The sequence below is a fragment of the Thunnus thynnus genome, chromosome 7 (genome assembly GCF_963924715.1).
Source record: "Thunnus thynnus chromosome 7, fThuThy2.1, whole genome shotgun sequence".
NCBI lineage: Eukaryota > Metazoa > Chordata > Actinopteri > Scombriformes > Scombridae > Thunnus > Thunnus thynnus.
Genome location: NC_089523.1, coordinates 16,063,403 through 16,076,931, shown reverse-complemented (window position 1 = coordinate 16,076,931; position 13,529 = coordinate 16,063,403). Strand labels below are relative to the sequence as shown.

Sequence of the window (13,529 nt, the reverse complement as noted above, 5' to 3'; positions counted from 1 at the left end):
GCATCTGTGCACTGTTAGAGCTGGTTCCTCTTCTCATCAATGATATTTGAGTAGGGGTGTAACGCTTCTGAAACCGAGACCGAGACCAAACCAAACCAAAACTGAGACACAAATGTCCACTGTCTCGAGACACGGTTCTCTCTTCAGTGGAACCTCTATCCACCCACTGCCACCATTGCAGGTGTAGCCTGTTGAGTTCTCATTACATTACTAATGTAACAAAACTCACACAACCCCCAATCAGAATTTGATCCATTTGTTCCGATAACATTTGGAAAGTCTAGAAGAGCTGCGCAATTAAATTATTTTATCCCCATTCAAATTAGCAGAGAGCTAACCAGAAGTTAGCCGGCTCGGCCAGTGGATGTCTCTGGTGCAAATTACTGTATTACTGATAATGCAGTAACAAAAAATTAACAGAGCAAACGGGAGCAGATCAGAAAACAGGGAATTTGAAATGAAGTCCCCTCATCAATATAAACCTGCTTCCAATAAATGCCTGGTACCCTCTGCAGTTGAGGTAAATAAAGCCCTCGGCCCCCTAGAGGAAATACAGTAATTTTGTTTACTTACATAATATGTAGACTGGTCCTCAGCAAAATTGATTTATTTATCTATCTATTCTACCTATCTATTTATTTTTGTTTACTTAGTTAATTTATGTGAAGTTAATTTACAAAGTTAATCTACCTTCATAATGTTATTGGCTACAGCAGCAGCCAGTGAGGGAAATTGTGTAGCATGTGTCCTCCAGTACTGTGGTGGATTGTCTGACCTTGGGATGGTTTGCTCTGCAAGGTAAATTTGCACCTGAACAACTGCTGATGAGGGACTCACAGACCTTGTCTCTGTGTCACACACTGCCAAGGCTGCTGCTTGCTGAGTATTGATGTGATGCCTTTTCAACAGGCCCTGCCTCTGACACACTGGTGGCCCTTCTTACTTCTATGTTCTCCACCCCTTGAATGAGAGCATCCTTAGCATGCCTCAGGTTGTTTTGAATTTGTGAAGTATCTGAAAATAGATAAATGATGTGTACTTAAATAAAAAAGCATCTAACCATTAACAGAACTAAATCTACATAAAAAAAATAACTAAAAAGAAAAAAATAAATTGTCTTAAATGATTGATATTGGTGGACTTACATTTGATTGATTATAAATCAAATTAGACTTTATCATAGTATTCAAAAGGTACATTTACTGGACTTGCCTGTCTTTGTATCTAGGATTCACCAAAGTGGCTCAGTCTCAACCTGGCTGAAGCATCTATCCACTGCCTCTAGGAGTGTGCTTTTCATCATCTTGTTTCCCTGGTCAGTGCTATGCTCTCGAGAAAGAATATGTTTAAGCACCATTATGGCAGGGATCACATCAGGTACAGCTGCAGCCTCAGCACTCACTCCCCTCATCATTTCTTCAAAGGGAGCTAAAACCTCGACAGTCTTCTGCATTAGTGTCCACTGGTTCGCTGTCAGTGTAGCTGGAAGGTTGTGGTCACCTGCATAGACACTGGGAGGTCAGTTTTGCTCCAGAGGGCTCTGTATCATGTAGCGATTGCTGTTCCATCTTACTTGCACATCTTGCTGTAGGTGCTTGGGTGGCATTTTCATATCAATCTGGATATCTTCCAAACGTGCGTAGGCCTGTGGCGAATACTTAAAATGCCCTACAATCTTCCTTGCGTTAGGGAGTGCGTCTGTGATGCTGCACTGAGAAAGCAGACCCTCGTGTACAACCAGGTGAAGTGTGCTGGAGCATGTGCATTGCAGCCCACGTTTGGTACCCCCATGTCATCCATTGCTTTTTTCATATTTCCTGCGTTAGTCTTGCAAAACGACATGGACCCGTTGCTCGTCTATTTCCCAAGTGTTCAGCATCTCCTTGATTGCCTGTTTTACATGTTCTGCTGTATGAGACCCACGAAACTGATGAGGATGCAATGCCTCACGCTTCAAATCAAAAGTGGAGTCACTCCAGTGTGCAGTGAGGCTAAGCAATGACATTGGGCAAACATCAGAACTCCAAATGTCTGTTGTAAAAGCCAATAGCAGTCATATCTGCTAAAGGACATTGTAGGTGGTCATGAAATTGTTGTAAAGCTCCGGTAGGGCAGTGTCTGAAATGTAGTGTCGAGAGGGCAGGGCATACCGTGGCCCAAAAGCTCCAGAAAACAGCAAAAACCTGCATTCTCTACCACAGTGATGGGTTGGTCATCCAAAACGATTCAATTACCCTCTCTGTAATCTTTTGCCTTGTCGCTGTCTCAAATAAATTCCTCTCTCCTTTTAAAAGCATCCTCCAGTGTTTGTTGCTTAAGTGCAAGTTACACAAGTGAACTCGCTGTGTTCCATTGAGGGTTTATTTTTTAGGTGCTGTATCAAACTGGTAGTAGTTAATGGAGCTCTGTTACTACCACCTCATGAAATGCTCACATTGCAGACATTACAAGTAGATGTTGGACTGCTTTCGTTTTCCAATTTAAAATATTTCCACACTGCAGACATTTTAGCTGCAGGTACAACAGAGTACATTTCTGCATCTGTCATGCGTTTCTGCACAAATTGTGCTCTCCCTTTACATCGGGCTTAGTTTCGTATATATAGTTCTATGGTTCATGCTCAATATAGCTGATACCAATCAGGTAAAAAATACTTTGATCAGCCCTGATACTGATCTTTGAAATTGGGTGGGGACATCTCTAAAAAAAACTTTTTATGTCAGTTTATTTCACACCTACATACACACGCAGGTTCAACTTTCCAATCACTGGTTTTGTCACCAAAACACATACATATAGTACATATGCAAATATGAATGCTGGCTCTCTGACACATTCATGCATAACCTCAAAGTGAGCATTTTCTGCTCTGGTATCTGAATACTGCAGCATACTTGTGTACTAGTGATGCCTCTGGAACATACAAGCAAAGTCAACCCTGGTAAACACATAGAAACACACCAAACACACATCTTTACTGGGATCTTTGGACATGTCTAGGCTTTTCATGCTGCCATGGTTACACTGCGGCGGAGACCTCATACGTAAACATGGATACCCAATTATCAGCTGGAAATATCTCACACCCACTGTCTGACACAGTGTGATTCTTAACAGAGAATGAAAATGAACAGAACAGGCAGATCACTGGCAGAGAGTTTGATCATGTTGTATAATAATTTTAATAATAATAAAAATAAAAACTGTGTCATACAGTGTGTGTGCGACTACACATCTATCATATTAGTGTAGCAAAAATAAACTGCACTGCCTCTGTCATTTTAACACTTGCTTTCTTCACCACTTCCCTCCTCCTTGTCTCCTTCCTCATCTCTCTCTCCCTCTATCCCACCACTCGGTCTGTCCATCGTGTGTATGTTTGTAAGTGCGTGGTTCATGAGTCAAGAAGCAGTGTCAGCATCAGCTGTGCATGAAGAAGAAAGGGAAAAAAGAAAATGCCCAGACTTGCAGATGAATGTGCGTCTGCCAGGAAATACTTAAGTGCTTGAGAGTGGACATTAAGTGTATGTGCTGTCTGTGTGTGTGTATGTGTGTCTGTTTGTGTGTGTGTGTGTGTGTTGAGGGCAAAGGGGGCAGTGTGTTGAAAAGCAGAGAGAGGGAATGATCAAACGTGGGAAAACAGCTGAAATCAATGGTTTACAGGACACAGGCTGAGATCAGTGACAACAGGATAAGCAACATGAGTCACAGACAGAGACAGAGGCGGAGGAGGGTGGTCATGTTTTCACACCGCTTGATCACCACAAGACATAATAGAGCAGATTCTCTGCAGCTTTTCCACTGTAAGAGCAAGATGGACTTAGCAGATTTGGCATTTGGGCAAAAACGCTCACAATTTTACCTGAGCTGCAATGATTAGTCGATTAAACAATTAGTTGCCAACTATAAAATGAATCACTAAATATTTTGGTAATCAATTAATCATTTGAGTCAATTTTTAAGGGAAAAAATGTCCAAATGCTGTGATTCCAGCTTCTCAAATTTGAATATTTGCTTTTTTAGTCGTATGTGACGAAACTATAAATTTGAGGAAGTCATCTTTGGCTTTGGGAAACAGTGATCAACATTTTTCACCATTTTCTGATACTTAAAGACCAAATAACTAATCAATTAATCAAGAAAATCATCAACAGATTAATCGATAGTCATTAGTTAGCCCTAGAAGCAACAAAAAAGAAAAGACAGAAATTCAACTAGCAAGATACCAAATTCATACCTTAATCAAAGGTCTTGTGCTATAACTAACACTGTCCTATTATTCTCAAAAGAAAAAATACAGTATCCGATTATTTTTATAGTGTTGTGAAATGGAAATGGGACCAGTTGGTGACCGAGGTACACCAGCAACTGATCCCTCTAACTGAAGGAGTGTGGCCATAACATTATTGCAGATTATTGTTCAGGTGTGATTGCTGAAGTACGAGATGTCAAAGAATTTTCGGTTTAAACATTAAGCCAGCCCTCAAACAAAAAAAACAATTTTCAGTGAAAGTTGGTGGAAGTCACTTTGTCACACTTCAGGATAATTTGAAGTGCAACACTTGAATCTGTCACACAATAAAGCTTCTACAACGCCTGACTGTTTAGTTTGCTGCCATTGTTGATTAATCGGACATTTGTATTTTTTGCCATTGCTCTGACAGTTAATAGAACATTCTGTTTTCTATTTTTCACACCCTGAAAATGCTGCTTTGCTAAGTTGGTAAGCTAAAAAAAAACTGAAATATACCTTGTTGCACAGTGTTTTTCTTCCATAACCTTTTGCAAGAGCACTGCATAAAAATGCATCGCTGCTGGAACACGTAATGTCGGGTTGCTTTTGCTCTTAGTGCTTCTCAACTATTTTACAATAAACACTCAATATAATAATCTTCACAAAGGAAGGATTTATTGCAGGACTGCTACAAAAGTGTTATTACAGTATTCTGGTATTTCAGTGAACTAGGTACTGTAAAATAAATTGTTTTGTGGGACATTTCTGTAACAGACTAGGTAGTTTGGTTTGATTCTTCTTAGTAATATTTATTATCTGACTACCTTGTACCTACCAGACCCCCTTATTATTCAAATTGAAACATATTTTAACAGTAAATCGCTATTATTATTTCACACAGTTTACAGTTATCTAAGTCATAGCCAGTGCTTACTATAGTAGGCAAATGGTGCCTCAGCTATCTGCTTAGGATGTGACTCATGTTTAAATATATTAATATATCCTCTTAAATAAATAAATAAAGATTCATTGTGGTTGAAGGGTCACTTTTGCTTCATTTTGAAACAGGATCCAGTCATCTTAGCCTTATCTTAGCAGCAAGTGAATCAGCATCACATTCATTTTCGGTCTTTTTTTCCCCCCAATGAGTCTTTGATTTTCTGTTCCTCCTCTTCCTCATCAAGGATTATGGAGGCTGCGGTGAAAATCATTAATGAGAACTTTAATAGCATTTTGGGTTTCAAATTTAGGAGGCTCATCTAGCTACTCAGCATGGAGACCCATTATGTCTCAATGATATCTGCAGATAAGCCTCTGTGATTTGGTCAATAAATCTGGGCGAAACCCAAATTTCATTTGGCCCATGTGAATGTGATAACACACACACACACACATACACACACAAAACACAGACACGCAGGGTAAATTCCCAAATCGCATCAGCATACCAATTCTAGCCTGATGTGAAGAAGGCTTCAGCTAAAAAAATAGCATATAAAATCTACTAACTTAAACACTTTTAGGGTGAAAATATCTCCTTAGCCAAATCAGCAAGAGGAAGCTAGGCCACCGTTACCAACTGTGTGTGAGGAGGATACAAGTGTGTATGAGACTTGGCTACTTTTATGGTCAGCACTGGATGATGTGTGTGTGTGTGTGTTGCTGTTGAAGCAGACATAAGGGTATAGGGATTTAGTTGGATTGAGGACACCAAGTTGACTCCCTGAGTCCACCAACTTGTCATCGTTTTCTTCTCTCTCTCTCTCTCTCTCTCTCTCTCATCCTCTCTCATAAGACTACTCAAGCTAAAATGCAGTCCCTGAGGATTAAATGCATGGCCCTTTCTTGTTCTTTCTTTCTTTTTGTCTGTCTTTCTCTCTCTCATACTTTCTTTATCTTTCATTTTTTCACCCTTTACCATTGGTAAAGAGACTTAATACCATATAGGTAGCAATATGTGTGTGTGTTTATGTTGATAAAGCCAGCCTGTGGATTAATTTGGGTAAATGACCTCATAGCAGCTTTTGGGATGTAAGAGTTCAAATCTACTGTAGACTTTACACAGGTAAAATGTGTGTCTGATAACCATGTATGTGTGTGATTATATGGCCACAGTTCCCTTGACCTATTTCTTTAAGAAATGTATTTTTAAAAGGACAATGTACATTAATTACCATTACTGTAAATGTCCTAGTGTTAGCCAACTGGTTAGATGCCTACTGTAGTGAACTGATTGGCTGTTTGTGAGCAGCATCACAGTCATAAAGTCTGCATTCTGACCCTAGATGGGGATGGAGCATTAAGTGCTTTCTCATATGGAAATGACTGCTGCAGAATTAGCATTACAGTTTGGACAGTTAGGTACATCTAAAAGAGTATGATATGTCAATAACCTATAAGGTTAGTTAACTATGTCACATGTGGTGTTAACGGATCAGTGAAAATAGAAATTCCAGTTGAACTCATGCACTATAGTCTAAAGGGCCATCCATCCCTCCAGTGTTTTTCTGGGCAGCCTTCACTCATCCTATTCAAGAAATAGAGACTTTTTTCTTTCCTTAAAAGCACAAAAACTCTGGGAGATGAAAATCTTGAAAAAATGCCCATTTTCTCCTTGTGTGCTTCTCATGTAAGCTACTTGAAAAATTTTTTGTCCACTGAACATTTTCATGGTACTGGTGAAGACAGTTGACAGTTTGGCTGGCAAATTTCTTTTTAGCACTATAGGTGCAGTGCTGCTGAAAAAGACAGCTGCTTCGGACAACAGTAACAGCGGTCGGAGTCAGCGTGGATTGAATCGATGGACACTTTCGTAGCAACTGCACACCGCTGACATCTTGCTTCTGGTGTGAATTTCAGATAACCCTGACCCTTCTGATCTTTTATGATAATCTTATAAAAAAGATCCTCCCCATGGATGAGTGCTACATCAGCTAAAGAAAAACTAACAGGGCCTCAGTGTCTTGCTCAAGGACACAACGACAAAGCAGATGCTTGTTGCTGCAGGGGCTTGAGTCTAGGCCTCCCAATCGAATGCCAGTCTCCCTAATCACTGCACCGCCCTGCTGCTCCTGATTTTACCACCATGAGAATGTGTCATCAGAAATAATTACAAAACATTAAAGGCTAGAGGAACTCACTGAGAAAACACTGCAGGCAGCGTCTTTCAGCCATGAGGATGACAAAGCCAATTTTGGAGATCTTTACCCAGTGGCATGTAGCTCCATCCCTCAGTCATTGAAAGAACTAACACATTGTGGTTGCATATGTTAAACTGGCTCTCTTTCTCTCCCACAAGTGGGACCGGGGCTTTGTTCACTTTCCAAAACCCAGCAGCAACAGAGCACCCCAGTAGCTGAATGGTTACTGCGCATGTCATATAACCACAACATCACTGGTTCGATTCCAGCCAGGGACCATTGTTGCATGTCATACCCATTTCTCTCTCCCCTTGTTTCCTGTCTGCCTTTTCACTGCCCACTGTCCAATAAAGGCAAAAATACCAAAAAAAAAATCTTAAAAAAAAAAAAGCAGCAACAAGCCAATCTGTTCTCAAACAGCTGGAGCTGCCCCCAGGAGTGAAAGAGGGAGAAAGAGAGAAAAGTCTCAGAGAAGAGAAGAGATATAGTGAAAGCATGAAAATGAGAAACAGAGAGAAAGACAGGGATGGAAGCAGAGAGGCAGAGCGTATTAGAGAGTTTGCTGTCATAAATAATCAATGGTTAGTCAACACAGAAAATGAGAGCGTGTGAAGGAACCAGGGTTTCCTCCCATTGCCAAATCCAAAAGGGAAAACTGCCAGACATACAAACGTCATGAGTAAACAGAGCGGAGCCAAAATGAAAGAGAGATATGGAGACAGACAAAAAAAGATTGTCAAAGCAATAGAGACCCAGTGACGAAAGAGTGGATGACAGAGACACAGAGGGAAATTTGGAAGTTAAGAAAGAGAGGAAGAAAGAAACAGAGTCAGAGAACAGGAAGAGGGCAGCAGGAAATTCCTTCGTCATTTTCCCGACCCTTTGTCCTTCTCAAAAAACTGGAATATGACAATACTCCTCCTCCTCCTCTTTTTCTTTCTCATGCCACTCCTCCTTCACTCATTAGACTCCCTTCTCTCTTTCTGTGCACAGCCGTGTCACAGTCAGCAATGATGACTAGATTTAAAATTATCTGGCAGCAGATGAGTGTGTTCCTCGGTTCTTTTGCAGTGGATGAGAGCAAGACTGTGTTAATGCGTGTGACAAAGACGTGTTCATACCTCATGTCTTCTAGCAGGTCACATTCGGTCTGGTGTTTAAAGTGCAGTCTTGTCATCTGATCTGTGTGTGTGTTTTTCAGCTCCTGTGTCACTTTGACCTGGGGGAAACAAAAAGACACATCAAGCAACTGATTTGTCATTTTTTTTCTATCGGCCTGTCCGCTTGTTATTTACCTCATGGCTCACATTCACCTTAACATCACCCAACTCTACAACAAATCATCTGTCCTTGTATACTGAAATATTAAGAAAATACCAATAATGTGATATGAGACTAGACATCATGCATGATTTGGGAGCAGAGCTTAAATATTGTTATTCCCTGCACTCAAAAGAGTTGAGATAATGTCGAATCCCTCTTCCTGCCAGATTATTATATCCGAATGAATGATTATTAATGATTTGTTTTCTCAATAGTTGCATAACCACATCACAAAAGTCATACAACAATGTGACAAATACTTAAACATTACCAATTAGGGTCACAACTATTGATTATTTCTATTATGGCTTCATCTGTCTTTTATCTTTTTGATAAAGGAATGAATTGTTTAGCCTATAAAATGTCCAAAAAAAAATGCAAAGTGACATCTTCAAAAGCCAAACAGTACAAAACTCACGCCTGATTAAACGGCTTAAACAATTGACAGATGTTCATTAATTTCTGTCAATTCATTGACTGTTTCAGCTCTATTATCACCAATATTGGTTTGTTGATTTAAAAAACATCATGACTGATTATCGTTTTTTTGTTAGTTTTTTTTTTAGCTCTGAGATGTGGGTTGTGCAGAGGGGATGTACTTTTAGTGTATTTCTCAGTATGAAATAATGTGGCTCCCAAGTCACTATGATTACAAACACACATTCAAATAATTCATCCACCATCAATGTCTGTCAATCAGATGCCATCTATTTAAGCGTGCACAGCTCTAGAGTCACCTGGAAAGAACACATACACACACCAACACACACATACACACATACACACACACATTTGGGAACAGAGTCCGTGTACATAAGGAAAAGATGCTAATAGCATGACCTCATACACAAATTCATTTGGGTGGTCAGACCGGGGGGGGTTTAACCTGCAATCAGTCTCACAGTCTTGTGAAACAACAGACAGAAAGAAAGCCCACCCTTAATATGCACACAAACAAGCACATAACACACACACACACACACACACACACACACACACACACACACACACACACACAAACACACACACACTCCTGCCAACACATAGAGAGTCACTGTGAAGGTCATTGTGTATTGTCGGGTGAATTCCATCGGCTATTCACCAGAGTAACAGTGGACAAATTCATGACTGTTCTGGACAAAACAATCAACAACATAACACACACTATACTGGCACACACACACACACACACATACACGCACGCGCGCACGGACACACACTGCAGAGCCCCTTTCTTTCATGCGCTGTCTTTGAAGATAAGAGGGGAGTGGTTCATTACTTTATCAGGGCTAAAATGACTTGACTTGATTTCACCTTCTATCCCTCATAGGGAACCACAGGGAGAAGGGGAAGGGCAAAGGGTGACAGAGGGAGATGGAGAGGAAAAGCGAGAGGAAGAGTAGCTGAAGGGGAGGTCGTGCATGAGGGGAGAAGAATATGAAAGGTGAGAGAGAAGAAGATCGCGAGAATGAGAAAGGGAGACGGTCAACGAGAAGAAAGAAGAAGGTGAAAGCAACAGTGAAAAAGAGGAGATAGGGAGACATTAATTATGAGGCACAGTGAAAGATGTATAAAATGAACAACGTATTAAAGGTCAAGTTAAAGGAAAAGAGCTCAGCTGGTGTAGCGTGAGCTGATGTACAGTAGCAGGTAGGGCTATACTGCTAAGAGAGTACTTCCTGTTTTGTAACCAAAAAACGGATTATTTTATGAAGCTTCTCATACACACATCCCCCACCTGTACTGCATGAGGGGAACTAGAGTCTAACAATATGACCTTAAATCTATATCAAAATACATTATCAGATTTACCTCAAGGATGACGAATTTACATCGGTACATGAACTTCCTCTTTCATGTCGGCTCATGTGTGGTATATTTGTTTCTTCAGTATGAGAAGTTAAAGATACTGGGCTGTTGGCTGATTAGTAGGTTGACTGAGTAAATGTTGGGTCAGTAAAAGATGCAAAATTGTAAAAATTGTTGTTCAGCTACAATAATTCCTTTCAATATAACAGATCCACTAAGAATGGTCTTAAAAATGAACAGATAGACAGATAGATAGATAGATAGATAGATAGATAGATAGATAGGTAAATAGATGGATAGATAGATAGATAGATAGACAGATAGATAGATAGATAGATAGATAGATAGATGTGCTGCATGTTATTAGCTTATCACATCACAAAACAATGTTGTGTGTCATTGTACTGTCTTTCTCAACCTCATTAACTGCCAGCAGCCATCTTTTAATCTAAGCCACATAAAACTAATATATGACAATCAGATGAGCTCAGTCTGTAAACAGATGTGCTGAGACACAGACAAAATATTTAAGGGGCTATATGTGTCACACTGGGAAAGAAATGATTAGTATCCAACAGCCAAATACTGATAACACTCTGTGGTGTGGTTCTGTGGGCTGAGTGTACTGAGTGTGCCAGCCATGTTGGCAGGGGGTAACGTATCGTTATTTTGCTAATTTTATTCTTGGAAGTATTTTCACTGGAATAAAAATAAATCAAAATGAATGCTAAAGATGGTGACAGCTGACGAATGAGTTCTTACAAAATTAATATGACCATAATGGTGCACTTGATCATTCACAGGCTAACACAAGACAACCATAGGGGTCTCTATAGCCTCTGTGATGAAAAGACCTGTGTGCAAGTGTGTGTGTGTGTGTGTGTGTGTGTGCTTCACAGACATGATATGACATGTTCTAGGCCAGTCAGTGTGTAGAAACCCAGAGCATAAATGGCACTGGGGGAATATGTGATAATTAAGAGAAAACTGTGCACAGAGGTTCACAGCAGGGTAATTGCCTCTCATGCATCTATTTCAGGACAACACACACACTCATAGAAAGCTATAGACAAGCAAGTTCAACACACCATGTACACACACACTCTCACACGCACTGGGTACCATGCTATAGGGGACTATGTTCTTTTTCTCAGCCCATACAGAATCAATAAGTCAGTATTAGACATGGCTCTGCCAGCATGTCTCCTCTGTGTGTGTGTGTGTGTGTGTGTGTGTGTGTGTGTGTGTGTGTGTGTGTCTGTGTCTGTTTAGCTTTTGTCAGCTCAGCCTGGCTTTGATCAAATGATGTGTGTGACCCTGGACCGACTAGAAGGTCTTGTCTCAAGACAAGAAGCATCACAACGAGTAATAGAGGGACTGTGGTCACAATTTTACAATATGTACTAATATGAATTCAGTAAAATACGTGGCTACACAGTGAGCTGTGTATTAATTGTTGTACTAGCTAACTTAACGTTATAACGTTAACAGCCACAGATGAACGTGCTGTAACGTTGAGTAGTGTAGCTGCTATTGTACATTTCACAATTAAAGTTATTTTACTAACGTTACAGGATGTGCTTGAAAGGACAGACAATATATCATATTTACTTACTTAAAAGGTCTGCTGCTTTGTATAAAATGTCTCATGTTAGCCCACCTAGCGTTTTGTAGTAGCTACGTATTTTGACGTTTGATGGTTGACGCTAACGGCTGGACAGATGCATTTTAATGTCACTAGGTTACCAACTAACCTAGCTAGCAAACGCTGCTAATGTTGGCTAGAAAACGTCTCAACCCCTTTTAATTGTGTTACTCTGCAGCACCAGTCGCTTTTTTGAGTGGTTAGTGAAGCACTAAGGTTACTACACTGTTATCTGTCTGTCATTGTCTGTACAGACGAGCTAAAAAAAAAAAAAAAAAAAAAACATAACGGACTCTGGAAATCACTCACCTTCCTCGGCGGCGGCTGCATTTTGGAGTATTGACATGAATGGTATTTCCCTTGTGAAATGTATTGTAATTCCAAAAGGAAATCCAAATCAGTGTGGGACTAATATTTCTTTTGCTTCCTCAAACAAAAATCCTCCCCTCCAGACGACAGGGAGGCAAGACGGGAGTTAAATTTGTACTCCGGCGGCCATGATTGATGATAAATGGCCAGTTTATACAAAGCAGAAACTGAGGCTACGAGGAGAGACTGAACACACTTCTGTGTTGGTTGCTGCCACTACTGGATGACTAGTGTGTACTGTACTGTGTTGTGAAAGCAGGGGCAGCAGACAGGCGGAGAAGAAAAAGCAGAGGGAAGGTATGGTGGGGGGGAGTGGGGGGGTTGGGGGTATTAACGGGGAACCCCTTCCGCAACTTCAGCTCGATGGCTCCTCAATGTGGCCATGAATGGGATAGCCCGTGTCTGATGAAAAACACCGGGAGCAGAGAGGCATCTTTTTTGTTCTGCCTTTTCGCCCGGCGTCAACATTAACATCGATTAGCGCTCATGCAAAGGTGTTTTAAACCAAATTAGGGGAACAAAAAGGATGCGAACTACAAAACGGGATCATTTATCCACTAGTTCAGCTGCTCCAGGAGAACAAGGCTGATACTGACAGGAGGCTGCGTCTCTCAGACCTGCATAGCAACAAGAAACCGCAGTCGATCAAGGAAAAATCGATCAAGACAATACATACATATATATATATATAAAAGACAATACATATATATATATATATATATATATTTAGAAGATATGGGGGAAAAATCTGACATATCACCAATTTTACACGCTTAGATGAATTATTTAAAAACACATATATATAGTAGACTGAATAACTAAAATTATATACAATCACAGATATTAATCAAAATAAAGATTGATACCAAAAATAATAAATTAATATTCAGAACGTTTATATTTAATATTTGTAATATTTTGTGGTGCTATTTCGTAGTGCCCACTTTTCAGGAAACTATGGGATATCAGGGAGTAGAAAGGGTAAAAGAGAGTTACTGGGTTCATTTTG

The 13,529-nt window shown here is 40.2% G+C and overlaps 1 protein-coding gene across 2 annotated transcripts in view; it reads right to left on the bottom strand.

Moving 5' to 3' along the window:
* Positions 1 to 12,824, bottom strand: part of LOC137186000 (F-BAR and double SH3 domains protein 2-like) — an 80,256-nt gene extending 67,432 nt beyond the window's left edge. Inside the window, exons 1-2 of one of the 2 annotated variants that reach the window (XM_067594597.1) lie at positions 12,461 to 12,824; positions 8,496 to 8,593 (exon numbers count right to left, since the gene is read on the bottom strand). In XM_067594597.1, the coding sequence (XP_067450698.1) occupies positions 8,496 to 8,593; positions 12,461 to 12,481 (119 nt within the window). In that variant the 5' untranslated portion in view covers positions 12,482 to 12,824. The other variant, XM_067594598.1, reaches the window with a different exon arrangement.
* Between the last annotated feature and the right edge of the window lie 705 nt (positions 12,825 to 13,529).